Below are 25,666 nucleotides of genomic sequence, written 5' to 3' on the forward strand. Positions count from 1 at the left end.
GGGAAAATACAGGAAGCGGGCCAAAAGAATGGTGAAAGACTGAAAAAAATGAACGCACCTATAAGCTGGTGCTGTTTACATGAATGCATGCGAAGGGGTGATTAAAGGTGACTTAAACAGACGGTTTGGTTAAGGTTTCGGTTGGCCTCTTAGCTGCACTGTGACTTGTTAGCAGGTAGCCCAGCTTTGTCGAGCTTGGTTCAGGATTAGGCTTTAGGACAGTTTGGTGGGAATGGGGCTGTGAATACAAAGGGATTAGTGCAAAGGGTTGCTTCACTGAGTGGGCTTGAATGGGTGTGTGTGTGTGTGAGCAGGATGGGTGGGTGGGGAATGAGATCTGAAGTTGATGGATGGATTAGATGATCCCCAAAATAAAACATTAGGCAATTAAATTAATAAATAAATAAAATATGATAGATTAAAAAAAGGTTTTAAACTATACATGTGGATTTGAGCAGATTTTTATAATGTGAATTTATTTTTTAATAAAGCATAAAAACCAGTAGGAACATATGTTTTTAGAATTTCAAAATTTTCATTAAAGAAAAAAAATACACATATAAACACACAGACTCTTATATCTATCTATCTATCTATCTATCTATCTATAAATAAATATATATATATGTATATATATGTGTGTGTGTGTGTATATGTAATTCCCACGTCCCCCCTTTTTGAGCCAGAGTGCAAAAAAAGCCCTACCAAAATCATTTCAATGCCTTGAACCATGTGCCACCATTAGGAACACACAAAGAGAGAGCTGACAAATGACCATTTTAATGCCTCTGTTTGACTTTAATGAATTTATATGTTATCTGGCCCTAATGGAAGGCTGCGCTGAGGGGCTGGCGCAAGGCCATAACAAATGAAAAGCTCTGATTAGTGTAGAATGAGCTGAGAAAAAAATCCCATTCATCTTGGTTAGCATCCTCCTGTGCTCTTTTATGGGTCGCTGTTACAAGGACGGGAGTGCCGGGGTGCCTGTCCTATTAGCGGGGCAGCCCAAAGGCCCGCTGAGTGGTCAGCGGCCGGGCGTTGACGGAGCGTCTGCCCGCTCTGCAGTTCAAGACTGTGAATGCCTCAGTGCGGCTTGACTCCTAAATAACCTTCTGAGGTACCGGGAGCTTCACCCCTACATGACCCCGCACTGTGAACAGGGGTGTGTGTGGGGGGGCTCCGGGGGGGTACCCAGACCAGGACTCACACTAAACAATTAGGTAAACACTGGAGAGATCCCTTCACAGGAAGACGGCAGGAGATTAAAAAGAGTGTTTTGCATTTGGAATTGTTATAGGCTGTAGTCACAGATTTAATAGGCTTTAAGCAAAGCCAAATGAGATATTTAATTGGAGTTAATAACCTACCAAATACAGATTAAACCGGATAATTTAGGAGCTGGAAGCAGGTGTTTGTTTTTGGAGTTGTGTGTAGGCTGCAAATAATAAAGCTAATTTTTTTTTAAATCGCGTGATTTTATGAGAAGAAGTTAAAGAATCTGTGTCAGATAAGTACAGACCTACAGACTCTAAAGTCAGTGGAGCAATTATTTTAAAATATAAGGATAACGTTACCTATTGTATTTAAACTGGTTGTCATGCCCAAACATATCGCCTGTCATCAATAAAATCCAGCTTGCATTCCCTTCCTAGACCGACTAGATTTATTTTCATTGGCCTATTAAAGATTGATCTGATTACGCTGCCTATAAATAGGAAGAAGACAACGTGTAGACTGTAAAACACCTTATTTCTTTCTTTCTGTCGCCAAAGTAACATTTTACTATGAAAATATTGCAACACAGTGTCGCTGCAGGAGAGATGTTTCGTCATGATCGTGTTGGAGCTTGATATCGACCACTGTTGTCATTGGGAGAAGCCCTGTTTTTGCCGCCCCCTCCCTCGCTGGGCCCCTGTGTAGAGCCGCCTTGCAGAGAGAGTTCAGTCGGGCTGGGAGAGGAATGTGCTGGGATGCGGAGCAGCACCGACTGTAGGAAATCGACGCAACAACTCGCGCAGTATGGACAGCAATGATCCATATCTACACCTCAGTGAGTACTCTTGCGTATTTTAGCCCGGGTCCGATCTTGCTGCGGTGCTCCCCGCGAAGCCGCTGCATTTTGTTGTGACTTCAGCGGCGAGCGCGTTTGTTTTATGGCGTCTTCTCTCTCCAGTCAGCAAGCGGTGCGCGAAAGTGTTCTCGGACTTTAACCACCAACTGCTGTGTGTGGATCCTGTTGTTACGCTTGCTCTTAAATAATCGCGTTAGAACAGCGCGAATTGAAACGAAAGATGCGGTCACTGCAAAAGTCAGGTGATCATGGCTGTGCCGGTCGGGCAAGGTCAGAGGTTGGCACTTTAATTGCGCTTATGTAATTTATGGTGCTTGTCGCGCGTCTCTTGCTAAACAGTTTGAGACAGAAACACAATTTATTGGTCTGGGTAGGTCGTCAGATCCAGAGAGGGGAAAAGCGTTCAACTGCGCAGAGGAATGGCGGATTTCCACTGATAAACAAACTTATAGGCTCCCTCTTTGTGGTAGAAAGGAGTGCAGCGTGCTAGACGCGCCCTGGTCACCGCCGTGGCCATATTCAGCTGAATGACAGCGTGATGTGATTTTGCTCAGTAAAGCTGAAGTCTGATCTGACTCGGTGACTTTGCCCTTGAACCAGTGGATTGGATTTGTTCTGTTATCCTTCTTGTGGCCGCTTAAAATCATCTGAGACAAGGAAATAGGACGTCTTGGAGCAACACGTGGGACACACTACTTACAGAAATACCCTGTGCCATTTAAGTGTTTAGTTGAAACCAAATGTGGTCTAATAGGCTTGCGCATATAGTCTCATTAAGTCACACACACTTATCCTTAAAATCTAATAGCAGGCTAACTCTTTGAAGGCAAAACTGTACCGCCTGTTTATGCTATCACAGATATCTTTGCACCATTTGGAGGGGCTGAGTATTGTTTCCATAATGAATGTGGCTCCCAGGGGAATGACATGACATCTGGATAGGAGAGTGTGTTGAGAGAAACCCACAGTGTACAGAAGTAATGGAGCAGTCCCTCAGGGCTAAACTCTTTCTTCTTTCTCTTTAAAGATCTGTTATGATTGGGCAGTAATGGCATCCTAAGATTTAGATATTAATAGATATTAGCCAATCGTGTTTCTGCATTGAAGTTCCACAGTGCGATTTAAACACTGTTCTTTTCCAAAATTGCATTGGTCTTTGTTTAAACAGAGAGTCTGTTCTCCACAGTAATGCTGCTGTAGCATTACTCACTACCCGCAAAGGCTAGAGGTCTGTCTTAAACGCGAAATAGTCATAATTTTTGGTATGAAAAAATGTATTCTGAATAAATCTTAAAGTAGTTCTCATAAACCAGGATTAGCTGAATCCTCCTCTTCTGGTGCATTTGCTTTTGAATGTTGGTAGTAAAGCCACAGAGCTAAATGAAAACCACAACCACTGAAAGTCATTCCAAATCTTGTTTTGTCTATGTGTTGGCTCACAGCTATGATTTAGGATGCACCAAAGCACGTACGAAAATAGGGCCATAAACAGTACTTGTATTCTGACTTGAAAATGGTCACCCTTTGTAATCTGTCAGGAGCGTGAAGCTGAGGCGAAGCAGTGTGGAGTCAAAAAAAACAGTCTGGTGATTATGTGCAGATTGCTTCATGATCCACCTCTTCCTCCTCTTGGCTTTTCCCAGACTTGTTATGTTTCAGCAGGTTTGATGCAGGCCTGCTCGGAGCTTAAAGTAGAATCAGCATTTTTTTTTCTCTCTCAGCACTTCAGCATTTTTTTTATTTTCCATCAGTGGAAGTGATTCTAGACAAGCTGATGAGCGTGTATTTTGGGAAATTTGACGGTGAGAACTTATTTGGCTCACACAACAGGGAGGTCATGACAGAAAGAAGAACTGGATTGAAACCAGGGTGAGGGGATGGATGGGGGTGAGGGGGGTGGTTTGAAAACTCATCACTTCCTAGGGATCAACAGTTGACCTCCCAGTGCACGCACAGACAGAAGCAGGAGGACACCCACACACATTCACACACCCATGCCTATTCTTCACAGCTGCGCAGTAGCTTGTATGAGTAACTCCTTTACAACAGACTGTGACCGTGATGGCACGTGACTTAAAGAATGTGAGTTTTACCTTTTGACTGTCAAGTCCCTGCAGTAATAAAACCTCCTCCCCTCCCACTGCTGCAGAATTAAATACATCACACAGGTAGAGAAGGTGTGGCTCTTTGCAGGTATTTGCTCAAGGATCCCAGCTTGAGACATGAAGTACCCCTGTGTTCACACATTCATTAGCACACAATACCTACAAAAGGTTTATTTTCAGGCACTTTTTAAGTGAGCGTGTGCGTATTTGTGTTTCCGCGTAAAATAGTCAGCTTGCCTTGATTGTGTGTTTGAGTGGGTGCCAATTGTGAGAGCAGGATGAGGGAAAAGAGGGGGCAAAAAGAGGCCATTCTCTGGGCTAATTGCCAGTAATTAGTCATTAGTGAAGAAGGTCAAATCCTTGATTTAATTCCAGCTTTAATCAAGCAGAGAACCTTCAAAGGCTCATGTGCTAAAGCAATGTTTAGTTATGAGATGCATTGAGCTATTTCTGATTTCAACAACCTATCTAATTTGAGTTTTTAATTTGTTCACTGCTTGGAAGGCATCTTAACATCTGGCTCCTTTTTCCATCTGATATTCAATAAATTGTCATTTCCTGCAACAGCACTTCTCAGTGTGTGCAAGCTTTAAGTTGCACCTGCGCACACAGAACTAAAGCTGTTGATGCATCTGCAATATTATTCCTAGAGGGAACATTACTTGATTACTTAATTGATAGAAAACTGTTTGCCAGCAGTGCTACTATTAGTTTGAGAAATGCAGAGTGGTTCACTCTTACTGCTCTGCTAAAAAGGCTGGAGTGCAGTGAATAATAGTAATAAATATATGGAATCAAATAAGAATTAGAAAATAGTCACACAGGAAAATATTTGAGGATTCAGTAGTGAAAATGCAGTAATCTGCTTGTGGATTTGTGCAGTTTTTTTTTTCAATTTAATTTAAAAAATGCTAAATGTGTGTTAAAATCTTCCACTGGAAATAGGCCAAACATTCCCTAGTTTACTACGTGCATGATGTGAATTATTTCTTTGTTTTGTCTTTCTTTGTCATTCATAATTGCAGTTAAGTATTTACTGGTATTTGCACAAAACAGGCATATAGAAGCCATAACCTTGAGTTCTAGGCACATTTTTAGACAGAGTTGTAAACTGACTCTGTAGGCAAAGGTGCTGGAAGTTTCTTAGCTTTACATTTGTAGCCCCAAGTTCTTCTCACCAATCACGTTCAGGCAACTTTGTTTGCATTTCAATAACTTTTAAACATTTTCTTCAGTTGTGTGCATACAATCACCTGTGAAATGAACAGGAAGGTTTGACCCGGATTTCCAGTATCCGCTGTTTGGATATCCTCGCCACACAGGAAGCTGCGAAAATTGGCCGTTGGCTTTGCAGGCCAAGTCGGCAGACTAGCTGATGTGTTCCCATGTTGACAGAATAATGTATGTGGAGTCAGTTCCAAAACAAGCACAGGCTTTGAAAGTTTAAGCACTGTGGAACTCATTTATACTATTATAGGAGTGTGATTAATGAGCCCAAGTTCATAACTCAATAGATGCTAGTTTGACTGAGCAGCCAAAATATTTCTCATGGTGCTTTTTTTGTCCTGTGGGTGCACAAATAGCAGCAACAGGTAGCAGCTAAGAACATTAGATCTCATTAAACCTCTCCATGAAGAACATGCTGGAAACCTCGCTTGGTTATTTTTAATGCTTTGAGAGTGCCATTTTAGTGTGCTGCTCCTGTCTCACTTCTACAGAGCATCAACATGTAGCAGAAGCACACATTAATGTAGCATAATTTCCCTTCTCTTTTCTGCTTTTCCACTGTATTTTCCTATAAATGTCTACACAGCTGAATATGCCACATGATTATGTCCTCAGTGCTGTCAGAAATCACTACCGGCAGGGAGAGCAGGCCATAAGGAAACCTTTCTCCTGAGGGGACAGTACGCTGATTACATTATTAGAAGTTTAGATTTAAGAATGTAGCCTAAATTTAGGGCTGCCAATTATCTTCTTCCCGCGCCTTAACAAACCATAATACATCTGTGATTACTAATTATGGCTCTCGGGGTTAATTTCATGTATTTTATGTGGGCCATGACACACTAATATAACACAGCGTGCTTTTCAGAAGGATTGCATTATTTTAATTTCTCCCTCTGGGATTTCTTAAAGAGACGCTAGCGTTTCTCCTCTTCCGTCATGTTCTCCTCTTATGTGTCGGGCCGCTGAGTCACAGGAGGAGGACAAAGCCAAACGAGTGTCACTGAGAGTATATGGTTACTAGTGGTTCTCCTTTAAACACTGTGTAGTCGATCCAATCACTTGCTGGGTAGTCTGCGCAAGAAGGCTCTGAGTTGTGTAAGGCAAATGGATGGACACAAGAAATGGGAAGTTTCTGGTGCCATATCTCAGTTTGAATATCTGAAGAAGGATAAATTAGAAGGAACACTTTAACATTTATGGGTTGGTCTATTTTGTGGTGATAATAACATGTTGCCTTGCCTCTGTCATCACTAAACAAGTAGAACATCTACTTCTTGCATGCATATTTTTAAGTCTAAAAATTATTACCTGATTTAAAAGCCTGCTACAGTAGACGCAGTCTTCCACCAAGGGTTACTTTTGCAGATCAAATCCATCTCTGCATGGTTTATTTAGCTTCCCTCAGGATTTCTCATGTATTGTTCCTCGCTGCCTTTAAGTTATATTTTTGGCCTGTGTGTGCATCTGGATTTTCACTTTGCCCTGTGTTTTCCTGGCTATCCTAGAGCACCTAAAAAAGACAATTCCTGACTTCCTGGAATGCTATCACACTTGTTAAACACACGAACATATTCACAGAGGCGACTCAACTGAACATGCTGCTAACAATACCTTTAAGCTTGTATGCTGGCACAGTTATTTCACAGCTTGATATGGTGTTAAGTTATTTTTGGCAAGACAAAATAGAACTTCAACCTCTGACCACTTCTTGTCACCCACTCAACACACGTCATTTATAAAACCTGCAAAACAGAAAGAGAATTTGTGATGTTTAAAAAAACAAGGAGAACGTAGTGAAGAAATGTTACTGACATATAATAACCTTTGGACTGTATTAGTGTCTTCATACTGTCTTCCCTTGCTCTTTAGCCCTGAACCCTTTTTAGAGGAAGTAATTGGAAACGTCTGGTTGTACTGTACTTTTAGACAACCCCTTCCACCATGACCTTCCCCAACCGCGCCCCCCTCTGGCCAGACCTCCTGGTTGTACCACTACAACAGGTGTTTCTGTATAGATAGAGGGGGAGATAAAGAGAGAGGAGAAACATGAGTTGAGTGGGCGGTAGAGGAGCTGATTTGTGCTGCAGTCGGGCAGCAAACAGTTCCTGTGGGATTGATCTCTGGGGAAGGATAATCTGGGTAATCCTATAACCGGCGCTGTTGGACTCCGCCTCTTTTGCTCTTCACGGAGGCCCCCCCATCCCTCCCTCTACACGCCGACCCTTCCGTCCCGTTCTTCTCTGAAAAGTGCTCGATTGAGCATCCACCAAGCCAGCACTTTGAGTCTGACACCTGGTCCTGAGCGACTCGTGTTCTTCCAGCACTACCATTAGGGCCTGAAGACATGTGGCATCCAGTGGCATCACCTGGAAGTGGGGGCAGCCCTGGAACGGAAATAGGTTATGGTCACTGTGAGTAGCTGGGTTTTGTTTTTAGTGTGTGTGTGTGTGTGTGTGTGTGTGTGTGTGTGTGTGTGTGGAATCATTCCGATGCAACGCGTCTCTTCTGTTGTTTCAACAGAAGTGAAGCTTGAGCACGAAAAGCTCGTGGTGCACAGATGCATTTGAGTAATGCCTCTAATCCCTGTGCACTCTTTGATGAAGTTATTTTGAATTTCTTTCTTCCGAGGAGACACCAACAACTCTCATGGCAATTGCATCTGCAGATCGTTAAACCCGTTTTTTTTTTCTTTTATATGTATTCTTCTCTCACCCATGTTGTATATATCCCTTGCTAAAAAATAACGAAACATTTAATTATTTTTTTAAACAAGGAACTGCATCTTTAAATCTATTTCCAGGATATTCTCTGCTAACAGATTAGTTCCTGCTTTTATCATCACTGGGTCATTTTAACAAGTTGTGGCAGGTACAAGGTTTTCCAGTTGGAGATCGGGATCTAGAACTAGTGACTCACTTGAATTCTCAGATGAGTTCAGCGGGGTTGTCACTCAGTTTAAAAGGATGCTTCCAGCTCTCTTTGCCTTGTCCTTCACTGTCTCTTTATCTCTCAACACTTGTCCCTTCCTGTTAGCCCTCTTCATCACGCTTTCTTTCTCCATTTGTGTCACACTGCCTGTCACCATTCCATCAACAGCCTCAGTGATGTGTTTGTTTCCTTTTTTTTTTCTCCTTTCTATCCTTCCTGAAGAGGTGTGGGAAGCATTGGTGTGAGCCATTAAGTGGCTTCTCTGTCTAGAGAATATGTATATCTGCAAATTGTGCATTTTAGAGCACCCTCGTGTTTTTGAGTGTCCTTGAGAAACAAATTCTTCTGAAAATACTATAGTTGTTCAGTGGATTTTCTTGGCCTGGGTGGAAGTATGGTCTGAGGACAGTAATATAGTCTAATACTGACTTTCAAACCTGGCAGTCCAAGTGTTTTATGTTCATGGTTATGCTTATTATTGGCTCTTTCTGTTCTGATCATTCATTAAAAGCACCGCAGGACATTCGACAAAGCTGTGATTAAATCCATATTATGCTGAGCTTCAGCTATGTTGATGAAATACAGTGTTGCCTATTTAGTATCAGGAGCAATTCAATAAAACTTAAACAAACAACAGGACTATAGCTTAATAAATGCTGGCAGTTTTGCATGTTTTTCAACAGTCCAGTACAAATTGATAGATGTGGCATTAAACCGGAGCCACCATATGGTTTCATAATGATTTTCCTTGTCTGAAACAGCGATTAGTTTATAGGAACTTTTAAAGCAACCAAGCACTGGGTTTAAATAAATTTGATCCCATGTTAACTTTAAAGATATTTCTGTTGTTTGATTTTCACATTTTAGTTGCTTTGGCAATGTGGAGTAAATCATAGCTAAGAATAATTTTTAGAAGATTAAAGGAAAATCGTCAAATGCCTCTTGTAGTTAAAGGGGTACGGTGTAGTTATTCTGAGGGAGCGAATCCTTCTTTTTGAAAACTTTGTTTTGTTGTGCTAAATGTGCTACCTCCTAGCATCATGTCCGAATAACCAGCAGCTTGCCTGACTTTAGCAGTTAACTTAAAGCAAAGCCGTTAGCATGGCTATGGCTTAGAAGCTTAATCCTATCACTACCTCGCTTCTTGTCATTTAGCATTTTTCTTCTCATTTCCCGATTGGTCTTTTTATGTTTCTGTATATGACCACAAGGAACACGTTGTTTTTCATGTGATACGGTACCCCAAGACCAGACTGTCTGTGTTCACTCTAGCTGCTAAGCTGGTGTAAGTCCGACTGTCTTTCTAGGATCCAGAAAGCTGGTGTAAGTGTCGTCCTCTTTCTAGGATCTGTCTTCAGTTCACGAGGTCAGGTCGGCCTGGTCGCAGCATGAGATGAATGGGTTTGTGTGTGTTTTGTGTGTCCGTGTGTGCATGTCAACAGCACATGGCTATATCTCCATTGCCCCCTTTAACAGTGAATGACTACTTCTAGGAACTAATTTGAGTTACCTCAGCAGGCGAAGCCAAAAGGGCGGATGCCCGATTTGCATTGGGACTTTCGGCCCAGCTGTTTGTTTGTTTTCCAGGACTGCTTGGTCAGCCTGTTCTGTGTTAGCTCGTGTTGTTTAAGTTCCAAACTTTTATCACTTGCAAAACAGTCTTTATCTTGTCCCTGTCTCAGTTATGGGCTCATCGATTCTCTGTGGGCCTGTGTTTAAAAAAAACCCCAAAAAAACAAAAGTGGCAGGTCTGTGTTTGATTTAAGAGAACTACAAACGTGGTCCGCCTGTGGGAAAACAATATATGTACTTTCCAAACAATTTGCTTTGCTTGTATGAATGCTTGCTATAGGGAAACTGAAAGAAATGGGGGAAAGAGTTTATTCCTCTTCTGTTCAGAAGTATATTTGATTTCACTGGAGGGTTTCACAGGGCAGAATTTGGGGTCAGAGAGGTTTGCTATCTGAAGCCTTTATGTTGTCACAGCCGTAAGCCTTTATGGACACAACTTCCCCCCCCCCCCCCCCCCCCCCCCCCCCCCACACACACTTTTCTTTATGTTTCCAACAAGACAGGAATGATACACAGCTGTAACATCTGTTCTGCTTGTGAAATGAGCGGTATTAATTTTGGCTGACAAAGCAGTACGAAAATGGAACAGGTGTCCTTGAAGCAGCTTTGGACAGAGTGCTGCTTATGTAACAGTGGACTGTATCTTTATTTTCTATCACCAGCAACCATTCATATCTCCTAAAATCACAGCTGTGCAGAAAATAAACAGGGGCTTTTCTCAACTCATGATCTAATGTCCTCGCACAGGCGGGGCGATTAGGAGTGTGTGGTGGTAGTGTTAGTGCAGTCATGAGGGCTGGGAAGAGAAGGAGAGCAGTGCCCTCCCCCAGCCATCCAGCCAGCCATCCGTTGCTACCTTCTTCCTCCCTGGGTCTATTCGGCTCTCAGTCCCCTCCTCCCCGGGCCTCCCACCTTCTTGACAGCTGGCCTGCTGAGCTGCACATACGGGGATAAGAGGATTTACTGACACAATTGATCAGATATCAACCTCATTTAGTCAAGAAATGAATGTTAAAAGGGTGGTGATTTTTATGCTGGTGTGTGCAGACAATTTGAGGGGGGGTTTCTCCCCCCCTCTTTTAGTGTGAGCGAGTATGTGCGCATGCAAGGAGTGAGTGTGATGGTTTGCAGCCAGCGCAAATGAGCCGGACTGGCAGCGTGGAGATTTCTTAATTACATGTTCACTGAATCTAATGAGCTCCTCAGGCTGTCCGTCTGATTACTTTAGGATGCATTCTGTTCTATGTCATTTGGTCACGGCACTGTCATCTACAGACTTTAACTCATTTTGCATAAAAACACATATAGAGTAGACGGTTATTGAACGAATCCATGCACATGCTGAGGATTCCTTTTTGTTGGGGTTCATGTGATAGATTTTGAAGTTTATGTTGTCATTTAGGAGTGCTGCTCCTGCTGCTCCCACCCCGTCATCCCCTCACTGTGCACTCCCAGTGCTGGTCTGCTCTCCAGACGGGAGATATTATTAGTTTGGTCTTATTGAATTACTACTCAGTGCAGCGCTCCATCCAGTTACAACCCAGTAATTAACTGCAAGGGATTTAGAGGGTTTGTGGTTTGTGATGTTTTTTTTAAACCTGTTGATCATCAGATCAATGTGATGTATTTGTGGCTTTGGGTATTCCTTCCTTTGGCTTTCAAAGTAAATATGATCATCTGACACAGCAGAGGCAGTTTGATGAGGATGTTTGAATCTTTTGCATGCAAGGGAACAGAATAATGTGATGTTGTTAAGCTCAGTAAAGGTCATATTAAGAATTATTGTTAGTATTCACTGGTCTGGTTAAGTGGTTAGTCTATAAAAATGCCTTGGAGGCAAAAAGTACTAATCCCAATTTTCCAAAGACTACAGCAAAAAGAGTCAATCTTGATGTGTGTGGACATGGTTGGCACAGGTTAGTTTAATATAACACTACCGCGATTGGTTTGTTATTGTTGATAACTGTGCAATCACTCTACATTCAAAGATCTTTCAAACACAATAAGCATATCAAAAGGGAGCTAATATGAAAATAGGCTGATGTGCTGTAAAACTCTATGGGTTACATTTCTTGCTAAAAGTAGCTGTGATTTACACTGGGTCAATTTTTAGGAGCCTTTCATCGCAAAGTCAGATCAAGCTGCATTTTAGCAGGTTATTGTGCGAGTCCTGCATCCGCCCTCAGTGCAGTAATTTCTGGGAACGATCAGTAGAGACCTGCCGCTGCTGCAGACAGAAAACTCTTTTGAACTTGGCTCAGGAGTTTGGTAACAAGTGACCTTTGATTTGCGACACTAGTGTTCAAAGGTGCCCTTCACTGCTCTGTTTGCTCTCAGATAGATGCTTGAGTTGCTGAAGCGTTGCATAGGTTTAGACAAGACTGAGAGGGAAAAGTCAAATGACATATTTGTGAATGCTGCAGACTGCTAACGTACATTTCTGTGCCACGAAATGAATGGATGGATTATGGTCAAATATAGTCTGTGCATTTAAGAGTCTTTGTTGTGCAAGTGACTTAGATTGGACTGCCAGTTGAGGCGGGTCATTCAAGGATAGGCTTCTTTGAGCCGCTCGGGGCCCATTTGTGCTTCCTCCACTGAGCATGTTGGCCTTCTTACACACTGACACAAAACTCGCACACGCCCTTCCCAAAGCATGTTCACCTCTCTAGCAATTCCCTTTTAGGCATCCCACCAGCTGACTGTCCGTGTGCTTTTCTTTTCCCCTGTGTAATGCAGCCATGAACACACTCAGGTCTGGGCGAAGATTTGTCGTTAGTGTTGTGTCAAACATGTATGTTGTTTTTCAGAGTTTAAACGGACCCTGTCTCCAGACAAGCAGGAAATCTGAACATTCAGGTCACAAATAGAACTGCACCGATCTATCCACCGATCTACCTACTTTACTTTTCATTTCTCTCCATATTTTCATCCTCATATTATCTTTTACATCTAGTCTTGTTGGTCTTCAGAGCATGTTGCTAAACTATTGGCTGCTGGAGTACCCTGTTGCCATATCTCCCACTCTGTACTAGAATAGAATGGATCTTTATGAACCCCAAAGGGAATTTGTCATGCACATAAAAGAGGGGCCATTGCACGAAATCAGACACAGAACATGTTGTACAGTGGACGTCTATTACATAAGAGTGTTGATTGGATGAAAATGCACTCGGGAAAGTTGGGAACAATTCCACATAGTTGAATTTCAATCTATGTAGTGCATTTTGTAACAGCCTGGAGTGTGAAGTATATTTCTTTTATCCATTCAGCTCTGTGGGAGAGAGAGGAAGGCCCCAATCCATTTCTGCCTGCCAGGGATCACTTGTGGAGGGCTGGAGAAAGTGGGCGAGTAAAGAAGGGGGTGGAGGATATAGTTTCACTGCTAAACAGGAAGTTGCACAACATCTGTTCCTTTGCGTACAGAGAGGGAGTGAATGGCCAGCTGTGTCTTACTGTGTGTCTTTGTGCAGAAAGTGCTGCGTCCAGCCCGACAACATGACATTATTCCCTTTTTCACAATTTCTTCATATTTCAGCGCAATGGTCTTTCATTACTCAGTCACCATTTCCTTTAATGTGGTATAAGTGGGTGCTAAAGGTTAAATATCACAGCAACATTTCAAAACTGTTTCAAAATGTTTGACAAGTTGCTCTGAGTAAAGCCTTAAAACTGAAGTCACAAACTTTTTCAGGTCTAAAAGGTCAAAAACAAATTGTGACAGTTTTTCCCCCAGAGTCAGATAAACAAACAGATTAGCAGCATTAGCGTTTAGCAATTTTGACACATTTTTATCAGATCAGATAAGGAAAACCAAGTTTAATTTATATTTGTGTGTTCCATTTCAAGTCACAGTGACCATGTTAGTAAAGGGGCCTGCAGAAAAAGCGATGACAGCAATGAAATTCAAAATAAATAAGATGATGCGAACTTCAAAAGCAGAGATTAGAAATCATAATTACAGACCAAACCATATGTATAGGATGTTTTCATTCAGTGGGAGCAGGAAAACTCTTGTTTTAGGCTGATATTTTTGGTGAAATCTAAAATGCACTAAATAAATTTAAGTCAGGAAAAAGAACATGCTTTTGAAAGAGTGCTGACAAGTACATACAATTCAGATTTTGTGCAATTATGACATACAGGAGGAGCTGAGATGGCTCTTTAGATTTAAGATTATCACACAGACTAGTCACAGCGAGGTCTAGGTCATAGCTGATCCTTTTTTTTTTTTTTTTTTTTTGAACTGTTGATTAGTTGTCAGAATCTTTTCTGTGGTAAATCATTCTTAAAATGGTGAAAATGTCCCTTTCCCTTCTTTTAAATCTCGCAAGATTTTTCTAGATGTCTTGTTTTGTCTGGTCAACAGTCCCGCAATCCTTGGACATAATCAGTTTACTGTCACATAAGAAAGGGGGAAGCATCAAATTCTTCACTTTTGATTCAATTCTTTATTTATTTGTCACATGTAGTTATAGCTGGTACAACATACAGTGAAATGTTTTTTCTGGCTAGAAGCTAGAACCTGCAATTTATTGTGTTAAATGAGACTTCACAATAAACCAAGCAAACAAATCAACTCATGGAGCTCTTGCTGCCCAGCTAATCTCCAGCATCTCAAGGGTCATGCTGTAGTCACGCTGTTTTTGACTCATGATTTTAATTGATCACTAGCATTTTCTTGTTATTTACAGTATTTTTAGCAACTCAGATTTGTTTACAACCATGAATCTCTACTAAATGAACTTTCAAGTGATAAAAGACTCCATTCTTATCTGTTGGAAAGTGCACAATCAATAATCATCTTTTAAACTTTCAACTTTTAAGTTAAATAAGTGTATTTTTTGACATTGGAGATCTAGGTTATTAGTAGTTGTGACAAAAAGACATCAAACCCTCCCTTGGGGCTCTCTCCGGGCACCCGGTTCAGCTTTGATTCAGGAAAAAAAAAAAGGACTTTGAAGATTATAAGAAACCCAAAACACAGGTGCTGTTCATTGCGTGTCTGTGCAATCATGCCACAACCCAGCTTTATAGACGCACATGGGACACAAGAATGTGACATTTAACTAAGAACAGTGGTGCAAAGCCCAGTATCACGCTGAGTTTGTGTGTGTGTTTGTGTGTGTAAATGGAGGCAGGGGATATACACTGACAAAAAAGCCAAAACTTCTGCAGGCTTATCCAAATATTTATGTGCATATGGTGGTCTGTCACTCTTCATCAGTAGCATTTTACTCAAGAAAGCCCAGTTTTGTTCGCGTCGTTGAGTCATCACCATTAGCCCAGAGGGGTACTGCTTATTGCATCTGTCTGTATTATGATAGCCTTTGGCATTTGTGTAAAGATGTGTCTTGGTCTCTTGCTCGTACACACCATATGTATATGATGGTATTTGCTGAATTTGTATTACTCGCAGCTACAACACATGCATGAAATTACACACCATGCCCTGTTACCCAGCTGACTGACAGCTTTTCTAAGTAGGTCATCTATGTAAATGCCAGCCTGTCAGTTTACATCAATGGCCGCTGAGCAAAGTCAGCATCCTGTGACCAAAATCAGATGGGCTTCACTCTGTGTCGCTAAATTTACACTCCAAAAGGACACATGGCACCACTGGCCAACAATATATAACCCAAACCTGGATTCTAATTAGATAACATCATCATTTTGACAGTTGCTAGACTTTACGTTTTAAAGTGTGATTATTTAGTGTATCCATTCATGTGGAACCTCTAAACTGTTTCGAACCTTGAAGCTAATTTTTATACAAATGTATCAAATGACTAATGGTAATGTAGAGACGTCCTTTTTGAACAATCCACTGATTTCCGTCATCTGACTGTAGAGCATCATCCTGATCATCAGTTTGGTTTTATCCTCCACAACTTTACTGTTCAGGTCTTCGTTCTATAAATATTGTTTCAGAAAAAAAACACTGAACACATCGGCTCAGTACCAAATGACAAACTATAGTGGAGCCAGATTTATTTAGTTTTTCTCCTAGTTGGTGGAGACTTGATAGCTAACAAGGGTTTGATGTGGTTGAATTTTATTTTAATTTATTCGCCTATGTTTATTAGTTTTATGTCTATTGTATCTGTGATTCAGCAAATCTGTGGTGTCGAGTTCAGCTTCATGAAGTCAGACAAGTCGGTATTGGTTTCAAACTTGTTACACTGTCACCCAATACCCCGAAAGTCATGCATTTTAGATTCAAGCAGTTTATTTTGGATGCAGCTAAAAACTGGCCTTGGGTGGATATTTTGATTTTCGTAATACACAAAATTCCCAGATTAATAGGTCCTTCCTAGGACCAAAGTTAGCAGAGATACAGTACTGGGTTATATAATGTTTCTGTTATTCTGCCGCTGTGTATATACATAAATATTAGAATCGCCTTTGAATAGTCTGCTGTTCAAGTGGCTTTAGATAGTGTCTGCTCAAAGTACAACTTCGCAAAGAAAGCATGTGTGGTAGCATGGATGCATTTGTTTGTGTAGGTGTACCTTCCTAATTCTTTTATTCCTAACTCCTAAATCCAAAGTATTTGCTTGTTCTTTTCAACATGCACCTTCTTCCTTTCCAGACTCTACAGGGCCGATGAGTACAGCCCACACCCACCCCCCTTTGATGGGCAGCATGGTGGGTCACCCATCAGTCATCAGCACCTCCAGGCCCTTACCGTCCCCCATGTCCACCTTGGGCTCACCAATGAACGGCCTGGCCTCTCCCTATCCAGTTATTACATCTTCCCTGGGCTCGCCCTCTGTATCGCTGCAGTCTACTCCCAACATGAACTTCGGACCACTCAGCAGTCCACAGGTGAGACATGTGGGGGTGTTTGGTCGTCAGAAGATAACAATGAATTGTTATTTCCCTAAATGGCTCGAGTATAAAGTTGCTTTTATGTATCCATGAAATTATCATGACAGGATTATTATTATTTTTGCATTTATATTTGAAATGTTTGTTCTTCTTTCACCATTCTCTGTCAAAGCGAACTCTTAAGGCAGGTAAGTAAAAAAAAAAAAAAATGCACCACTCAGAACCCCATTTGGAAATGCCAGAGAATGTGTTTTGAAGCAGAGTTTGTGTGTTTTAAGGTAGTGAAGAATGCAAATACTACTTGCTAGAACTGTTACTTTTGGCAAGGTGCACATGTATTAAATAACATGTTTTTCGGTGGTCATGTGCCTTTATTGCTTGGGATCTCCTCCAGCAGACAGGACTTTGAAGGTTAGCCATATCCAATGTGTTTGGCAGGCATAGCTTGGCTTTACTCTCACTCTTTTACCCTTCTGCTGACCTTTAAACTTTTCTCCCTAAAGGTCATCCATGAGTTCTGAATTACTACACTCATAGAATTGGACATATAAGACACAGTATGACTATTAATGGATTCCTGAAAGACGGAGAAAGGGCAGCCTAATTTTTCCTGGTTTCTCCTTCTTCCTTTGCGGATATTTCTATTTATTTGTTTTACTTTTATGTGCTCATTTAGGCATATACTAATAATACCAAGGCTCTTTACGTCACAGGAGCTCTGTTGCACTTTTTAAGCTCAGTGATTTGACAGTCAGCCATACAAACAGAAACAAAGATGTTTGGATGCACATGGTGCTTTCAAGGCTAGATTCAGGACCGTGCTGTTGGGAATAGCAGGCGATGATATACATTTTATGATAGAGATTTTGGCTTTTTTGCTGCATGCCAAAAACAAAGCTGCTGGCAGGTTTTTTATCATGTAATGTATGTTTTTCATGGAGTGAAGATTACGAACATGACAGTGTTAGCAACATGAGGCAACATGAAATCATTATTTTAATTACAAGGAGAAATGATGTGTAAATTTGATTTATTTGGATGATTGTGACTGACTTTGTTTTACATCATCACATTTGCTTTGGAGTAGCTGATAACTGATTTTCTGATCAGTTAAATAATCAGCGATTTAATGAATTCATCAATCAGCAAAAATTTACTCAAAAAAAATCAATTTCATTTTACAGAAATCTTTACATATAGATTTAAAAAACAAACACGTGCATCACTCAGTAAACCTTGCATGTCTCATGCAGTATTTTCTTCATACCATGTGTTGAATAAAAAATGTATGAAGCATCAATAATCCATATGCAGTGCTCGTAGCCGTTTTCTACAGCATCCTGTTGTCTGTGTAAAGCTGCATGTTGTCTAAACGACAGTTTAAAAACACTTATTTTTTTAGATCATGCAAAATTAATTATGAAAACTCTATGCTACGCTGAATAGCTGCTCACTACAGACACGCCAATAAGCGAGCACGCTGTTGCTGAAAGCTTATTTAGGGTGTGACCGCCTCCCTGCAGGCAGCCAGCATGCTGACATTAAACTGAATGACGGCAAAAAGAAACACTCTTGTGTGATGGTCTCTGCTGCAAATTCATGGATATAGAGTCCCAAATTCAGACTGCCATTGGAGAATATTGAGAGTGCACTTTGTAAATAAGTGATAGGATCTGTCAGAAGGATGTCCGATACTGTATATCATGCTGCATCATATAGTACAAGGTATATGTAGGCCAGGCTTGTTTTTTTTCTGGTTGGAATCTGGAGATCAAGCAAATATGCTTTCCATGTGTCTCTCTGAGAGAGGATCGACAGGCTGGACGATGATAAGAAGAGAAAGAAGCAGATATGAAGAAATCAAAGGAGGCTTAACTTGTTGCTCTTTTTTTGGGAAACATATTATATTACACATTATTTCTAAATTGGCCATACTTAGTGGTTTGGAGTCTTGATGTACCATATTTGGGAGTTACTCGTATATCTCGTGGGGTTCCTTGGGATCAGGTGCGAAACCCTACGCTGCAGTAAGAGATATAAATCATGTCAGTTGAAGTGTGCATTATTGTGCATCTACTTGGGATTGAAAGCTGCTGTAAGCACTGCTTATGATATAAAAAAAATGGCAGATAAAATACATTTGGCCTTCATTGGAGGTCTAACAGAAATGCCAACTGTCATCACAAAGCATAAAATTCACCATGAGTTCCCTCTGCTGCTGAGTTTGAGAACTGCGCCTGCTCCACGTGACTCCCCCTTCCTGCGACTCTCCCTGTCAGCAAACATTAAAAAACCTGTATGACAGGCCTCAGCCCCTCCTACAGGCTGAGCATGTGATCATACCAAGACACTTTCACAATAAAGTGTGTGGGTGGGGGAACAAAAAAATATGAGTGAGCGGAAGACAAAATGAGAAAATAGGGGAAGGGAGAGAGTGTCATGAGACTACCACAAACTTTTCACTCTTACTTCCCCTCTGCTTCCTCCTCTGCTCTGTTCCGTTCAGCTCTGGCCACCTCAGCTTTAATTCTTTGTTCTCTCTTCTCTCTTCCTGTCATCTGCAGATGAACTCTATGAACAGTGTTAGCAGCTCAGAGGACATCAAGCCTCCGCCGGGCCTACAGAATCTGGGAAACATCAACTACCAATGTACGAGCCCGGGAGGGATGTCAAAGCACATCTGTGCCATTTGTGGGGACCGCTCCTCAGGTAATGTTAGCATGCAAGGACGGAGGAGAGGGATGGGCAAGCATATTTACACTCCCACTCACCACCACAACTCCCCCCACCCAGATGAGAACAGATAGTAGACAAAGACGGACTTGTTTGAAGTCATTTGTTAAGTATTTTGTCAGGATTTGTGCCGTATGTTTCTGCAAATATCTTTTATCGGTGTGTTGTTACAAGTAGGTTGTCTATCATACAGAAAATAGTTAACACATTTCCAATCCTAATTCTAAAGATGTGCCCAGAAATTAGTCTACAAGCCAGTGCGACGCTTTATGCACTGTGACGCAAGCTGAATAGTGGTCCTAATCAATATTGATCCTGTGGCTTTATTCTCCTCAGGAAAGCACTATGGTGTATACAGCTGTGAGGGATGTAAAGGTTTCTTCAAGAGGACCGTGCGCAAAGATCTCAGCTACACTTGTCGAGATAACAAGGAGTGCCTGATTGACAAGCGCCAGCGAAACCGCTGCCAATACTGCCGCTACCAGAAGTGCCTGGCCATGGGCATGAAAAGAGAAGGTGTGTATGGAGGGTTAGAAAAAGGTTGGTTCGAAATTTTAACAATATGTGACATTTTGCAGTTAAAATAAAATCACATGTGGTTTTGTCTTGTAGTAAAACTATAATTTTCAGGTAAATTCAGTTTTGTTTATTGAATGTTCTATATAGCGCCAAATTATGACAAGAGTCGCTTCAAGGCGCTTAATATTGTAAGATGAAGACGCTACAAGAATAGAGAAAATCCCAACATTCAGACGTTCCCCTGTGAGCAAGTACTCGGCAAAAGTGGGAAGGAAAAAAACCTCATGGCAGAACCAGGCTCAGGGAGGCGCGGCTATCTGTCGCGACCGGTTGGAGGGGTTTTGAGTTATCTGCTAATATTACGGATTTTCTAGTCAACAATTCAGGATGTTTAAATGCTGTGTGGTTTTTTTGTGTGTCTGTGTGCAGCGGTGCAGGAGGAGAGGCAGCGTGGGAAAGAGCGGGGTGAGAATGAGGTAGAATCCACCAGCAGTTTCAATGAGGACATGCCTGTGGACAAGATCCTAGATGCTGAGTTGGCTGTAGAACCCAAAACAGAGACGTACAGCGACGGCAGCCCCGGGAACTCGGTAATTAATACAGACACTGGTCCATGTCTCTTTCACTGTTTGTATTATGAATCTGAGGCAGTTTTTCTGGGGAGAAACTAGATGCCAAGATGTGCTGTGCTATTAAGATATACTGATCTTATTATAAACATAAACACACAAGCTTGGCTAAATAGTTTTGAGTGTGAAGCTGAGACCGGATGGAATTGGGTCAGTTGAATATAAATAACACAAGCTGAGGAGTTTATGGGAATAAATCTAGGCTTTGCTCCAAAATTCTGACAAGCTACTTTGTGCAGTTGTCATAATCTCCTGGGTTAATATGTTGAGATAATGTAGCCGAGCTGCCGAGTTGCTCTGGTCCAAAACTAACTCTTAAATCTGACAAGTTAGTAAACAAATTAAGTAAACACTGATTTAGCAATTTACTGGGTATGAGCTCAAGCACTTAAATGAATTTTAAAACCTAGAGGTTGGGTAACAAAGCCACAATTTAAAAGCTGTGCGGAACTTGAATTGAATTGTGCTTCAAGATATTTCCCTTCTTTGGTATGTAGAATTTAGGATTGTATTAAAACTACCGCAAGCAACGAGAGAAATTGTTGGTTTAAAAAGAGTCAAAAATAGCCACTGCTGCACCTGGTTACCAGCTGTTGCTAGAAAAGGTTTAGATGTCACTAACAGTGCCTACAATCACATTAAATCGGTCTGGCACTTGTCCTACATGTTCTTCTCCAGACCAATGACCCCGTCACCAATATCTGCCAAGCAGCAGACAAGCAGCTTTTCACCTTGGTGGAGTGGGCGAAAAGGATCCCGCACTTCTCCGAGCTCCCCCTCGATGACCAGGTCATCTTACTACGAGCAGGTAGACACGCAAACACAAACCAGTGCATGCGGCAAGCTTATGCTCACACAAATATCAGACCACACACTCATACACAGCAGTTTCCTGCAAGGGTAAACAGTCCTTTATCCTCCCTTTCCCCCCTCACTTTTTGTGTAGTATTTTCATTCAGCATAGTTGCCGAGCCGATGTCAAGCAGTCTATTTAAGTCTTTTTTTTTTTTTTTTGTAACATCTAGTTTAATGGAGCAGTGAAACCAAAATAACTGGACCATTTGCAAGTCCCAGCAGTGCAGTTTGCTGCCAGTGCTGACCTCTGCTGGGAGGAGATTTAACACATGCCAGGACGATAAAGTGAAAAAGTCACAAAATGGATAATTAATTTTAAGCAAGCAGGGAAATCACAGAACATGTTTTGTGTATTTAATTTACACAAACTAAAGACGGGCTTTAAAGAGACGAGTGGATCGAGATGTCACTCGTTTTTCTTGTTCCTTTTTTGTGTCCAGGCTGGAACGAGCTACTAATTGCATCATTCTCGCATCGCTCGGTCACGGTAAAAGACGGTATCCTGCTGGCAACAGGTCTTCACGTCCACAGAAGCAGCGCCCACAGTGCTGGAGTTGGCTCCATCTTTGACAGGTAGGAAGGATTGAAAGATGAGACAAAAAGATAAAATAATGTGACATTTAGACTCCTTCATGATTAACCTCTTAATTCTGTATATTTTGTGGTTGGAGGCAACCCCCCCCCCCAACACCACCGTTAACTGGCTGTAAATGTTACTAATGTCTTAACTGCATTCATTTCAGTGTGTTGTCATTTAAGCTAAGTACATATTTGCATAGAAATGCAAATTCTTTACTGAGAAATTATTCTAATTCTTGTACTGATTTAATTCAGTCCTATTTTTGTGACTAGTCATTGTTTCTTTCTTGATTTCCTGCAGAGTACTCACAGAGTTAGTATCTAAAATGAAAGATATGAAGATGGATAAGACGGAGCTCGGCTGCTTGCGAGCAATTGTCCTCTTCAATCCAGGTCAGTCTGGCCTCTTGAGACTGTTACATACCACCCAAAACAACATTTTCACCGACATTTCAGTTGTGTTATTTCACTGCTTATTTTAGTAACTGCAGAATCACTATACTGGATTCATGAAATTCATGTGAACATATTTGTCAAGCGCAATGTTGGTCATCATAATATTATGGCTAGTTGGAGAGATTTTACTGTGCACCCATGCGTTCCTAATGGCTCAGTCAGACTAGACTAAAAATAGGATAGTAATCTACTTTATATCAAGAAAAATTAGTGATTGCCCGGATTCTTTTTGCTGATTGTAAGTAGTTGCAGCAACCATTTTCAATTGCACAGGTGTCTTGGTAGAAGAAAACAGCTTTGCTGAGCACCTGTGTCATATAAATCAGTCAATTAACCATCCTGCAGCAATTAGGTCACTATTTGTGGAGGAATTTCTGAATCTCTGTTTAAAATTTATGAGGTTCTGGCTGGACTCTAAATGTAATGATGCATTCAGTTTCCCTTGGAAGCAGGGCTGGGAGTGACATCACTCCCAAGTTGAGTGTGTTCCAGTAGTGAAGTCAGAAAAACAGGATTTATTTTGTTCCTTAGCAAGTAGAGCCATTCATACCACGATGGGGATACAAGGTGATGTTTGTTTGGGTTTGTTGTTGTTTTTTAACTGAAAAACACAACAGCAACACATTTATGGTTCGAGCCTGCACGGTGTTCTGTATATGGCTTATTTAGCGAATCAAATATGTACAACAGTATTTTCACAGATTGAAAGTTGAGAACGCTGAAATTCAGACTTACAGCTTCAAATGGAATACACAGAATTTCTGTGTTGTTAGACAGCAAAAGATTTATGATTTTTGCTCACAGTTAACAGCCATGTTATCACAAACAGACTGCAGAAAATTGACTCCATTCGATCACAAACTAGCAGAATGACTTGTGTGTTTTGTTTTGGGTCTTTTTTTCCAGATGCAAAAGGTTTGTCTAACCCAGCAGAGGTTGAGGGGCTGAGAGAAAAGGTCTATGCTTCATTGGAGTCGTATACAAAACAGAAGTACCCGGACCAGCCTGGCAGGTAGGAACTGTTCCATTACAACATCGACCATTTTTAAACACATTGCTGCACTGGATGTAAAGAATAATAAGGATGGCAGCTTGCATTATATTAGTACACAGCTCTTATGCAAGTAAAAAACTTTTGCCTAACCACAACATTGCATTTAAAAGGATGTAGGCTGATAACGCTATTTGTAACTGCAAATTGTTGCCATTGACTGTATTTTTTATTTGGGAGCTGATTGAGAGCAACAGGTATTAGAGGTAAAAGCAGACACTGCAAACTTCCTGAAAAGTCAACACATCACAGCTGAGATGCAGAAAGAACGCTTAAGAATATTTTGGTCACTATTGAGATCACAGTTATTATTATTATTACCCCATGAATATTTCACCTCACTGAAAAAACGTTTAATGGTGAAATTATGACATAAAGTGCACATGATTGAAGTGAAACTAGCATGCCACAGCCCGGCAGTGAAAAAGATCACCACTGCAACATGTAATACTTTTTCTTGTTTGTTTTCATTAATCTAAATCATAAATCTCTGAGCAAAGAATTGATTTTTGAAAGGTAAATGTAACACTAGCTTGACTTTCTTTGAAATGGCTTACTGTGTACGGTATGTTGTCTCATGAAAAGTGAGATGTTTACAATATTAAAAAAAAAAATCTTGATATGCACTCACTATATTCTTTATTAGGAACATCTTGCTAGTCCTTTTGGGCCATATCGATATGATCGCTGCATGTCTATGATGGGATTCTCACGTTCCACCACATCCCAAAGGTGCTCTATTGGATTGAGATCCGGTGACTGTGGTGTTTTATCCTGCTGGAAAAAGCGGAAAATGGGAACACTGTGATCAATAATGATATAGTCAGCACCAATGTTCAGATAAGCAGTGATGTTTAAAGCGATGCTCAGTTGGAGCCCAAAATGTGCCAAGAAAATATCTCCCACACACACACACTACCACCAACAGCAGCCTGAATTGTATACAGGGCAGAGTGCATCCATGTTTTCATGGTGTTTGCACCAAATTCTGACCCTATTATTCTAATGTCACAGTAAAAATTGTGACTTATCAAATGAGACATTGTTTGTCCATTCCTCTGTGGTTCAATTTAGGTGGCGCTCTGTCCTTTAGCAGGTGACCCGGTGTGGTCTTGTTGCTGCTGTAGGCCATCTGCTTTAAAGTTTAATATGTTGTGCATTCAGAGATGCTCCCATGCATGTATTTTCTTTTTTGGACTATTCTCTGCAAACCGTATAGATGATTGTCACCTTTCGTCCTGAACTTCAGCAGGTCATCTTGATCATGTCTACATGCCTAAATGCAGAGTTGCTGCCATGTGATTGGCTGATTAGATATTTGCATTACAAAGCAGGTGAACAGGTGTATCAAACAAAGTGGCTAGTGAGTGTGTGTGTAAAATATGGCTTTTTTTTTTTTTTTTAAACAACTTTGAACATGTGTGGAAGTGAGTTTTAAGCTCAGTTGTTCTCGCCTCACTATTTGGCACGACTTTTTATTATTCTCAGGTTTGCCAAACTGCTGCTGCGCCTGCCTGCCCTGCGCTCCATCGGCCTCAAATGTTTGGAGCATCTGTTCTTCTTCAAGCTAATTGGGGACACGCCTATTGACACCTTTTTGATGGAGATGCTGGAGGCTCCGCATCAGATCTCATGACACACGTCTTCCCCTTTCCCTTGTACATACTCCCGCATCATAAGCAATATGATGATGGAATTAAAAAGACTTGATTGAAATGTAAAACAGCTTATTTTGTACCCATTTTAAAAAAAAAATGCAATTAAAATGTTTAAAAAAAATGTGGTTGTGGGGATGGTGGAGTCATAACTCGATAAATTCCAATAAAGTTGGTTTGGAATTTTGTAAATAGCTAATTTCAGGTGTTTGTTTCAAAAGCCACCAAATGCAAAATTTGAAGAAAAAAAATCATATTTTATTCAAAGCAGAATTGTATAAAACAAAAACCATGCCTGAATTTCTTAAACGTGTCTGAGAATTCTTACAGAATAAAGTTATTTAAAAATGTACATGAAATATTTTGTGCATTGTGTTAATGCCTTATCACATTTTCTTTTATTAGCTGTGTTTGGTATCAAATATAAAGTGAACCTGCTATTTTCACTCCTC

General features: G+C 41.0%; 1 protein-coding gene across 2 annotated transcripts; it reads left to right on the forward strand.

The window, feature by feature from the left end:
- The first annotated feature begins 1,931 nt into the window (after positions 1 to 1,931).
- rxrgb (retinoid X receptor, gamma b) lies at positions 1,932 to 25,541 on the forward strand. 2 transcript variants are annotated; one of them, XM_085348871.1, is made up of 10 exons: positions 1,932 to 2,050; positions 16,499 to 16,734; positions 19,302 to 19,446; positions 19,807 to 19,986; positions 20,419 to 20,579; positions 21,297 to 21,426; positions 21,914 to 22,046; positions 22,354 to 22,445; positions 23,415 to 23,520; positions 25,048 to 25,541. In XM_085348871.1, the coding sequence occupies exons 1-10, from the start codon at positions 2,020 to 2,022 to the stop codon at positions 25,193 to 25,195; spliced, it is 1,362 nt and encodes a 453-aa protein (XP_085204997.1). In that variant the 5' UTR covers positions 1,932 to 2,019; the 3' UTR covers positions 25,196 to 25,541. The 2 variants fall into 2 exon arrangements, with proteins under 2 accessions (XP_085204997.1, XP_085204996.1); XM_085348870.1 differs by lacking the exon at positions 1,932 to 2,050 and adding an exon at positions 7,338 to 7,817.
- The last annotated feature ends 125 nt before the right edge of the window (positions 25,542 to 25,666 follow it).

This window comes from Diplotaxodon limnothrissa, linkage group LG23, assembly GCF_057381915.1.
Source record: "Diplotaxodon limnothrissa isolate DT_005_m linkage group LG23, D_limnothrissa_male_GT1.1, whole genome shotgun sequence".
In the NCBI taxonomy this organism is placed as follows: domain Eukaryota; kingdom Metazoa; phylum Chordata; class Actinopteri; order Cichliformes; family Cichlidae; genus Diplotaxodon; species Diplotaxodon limnothrissa.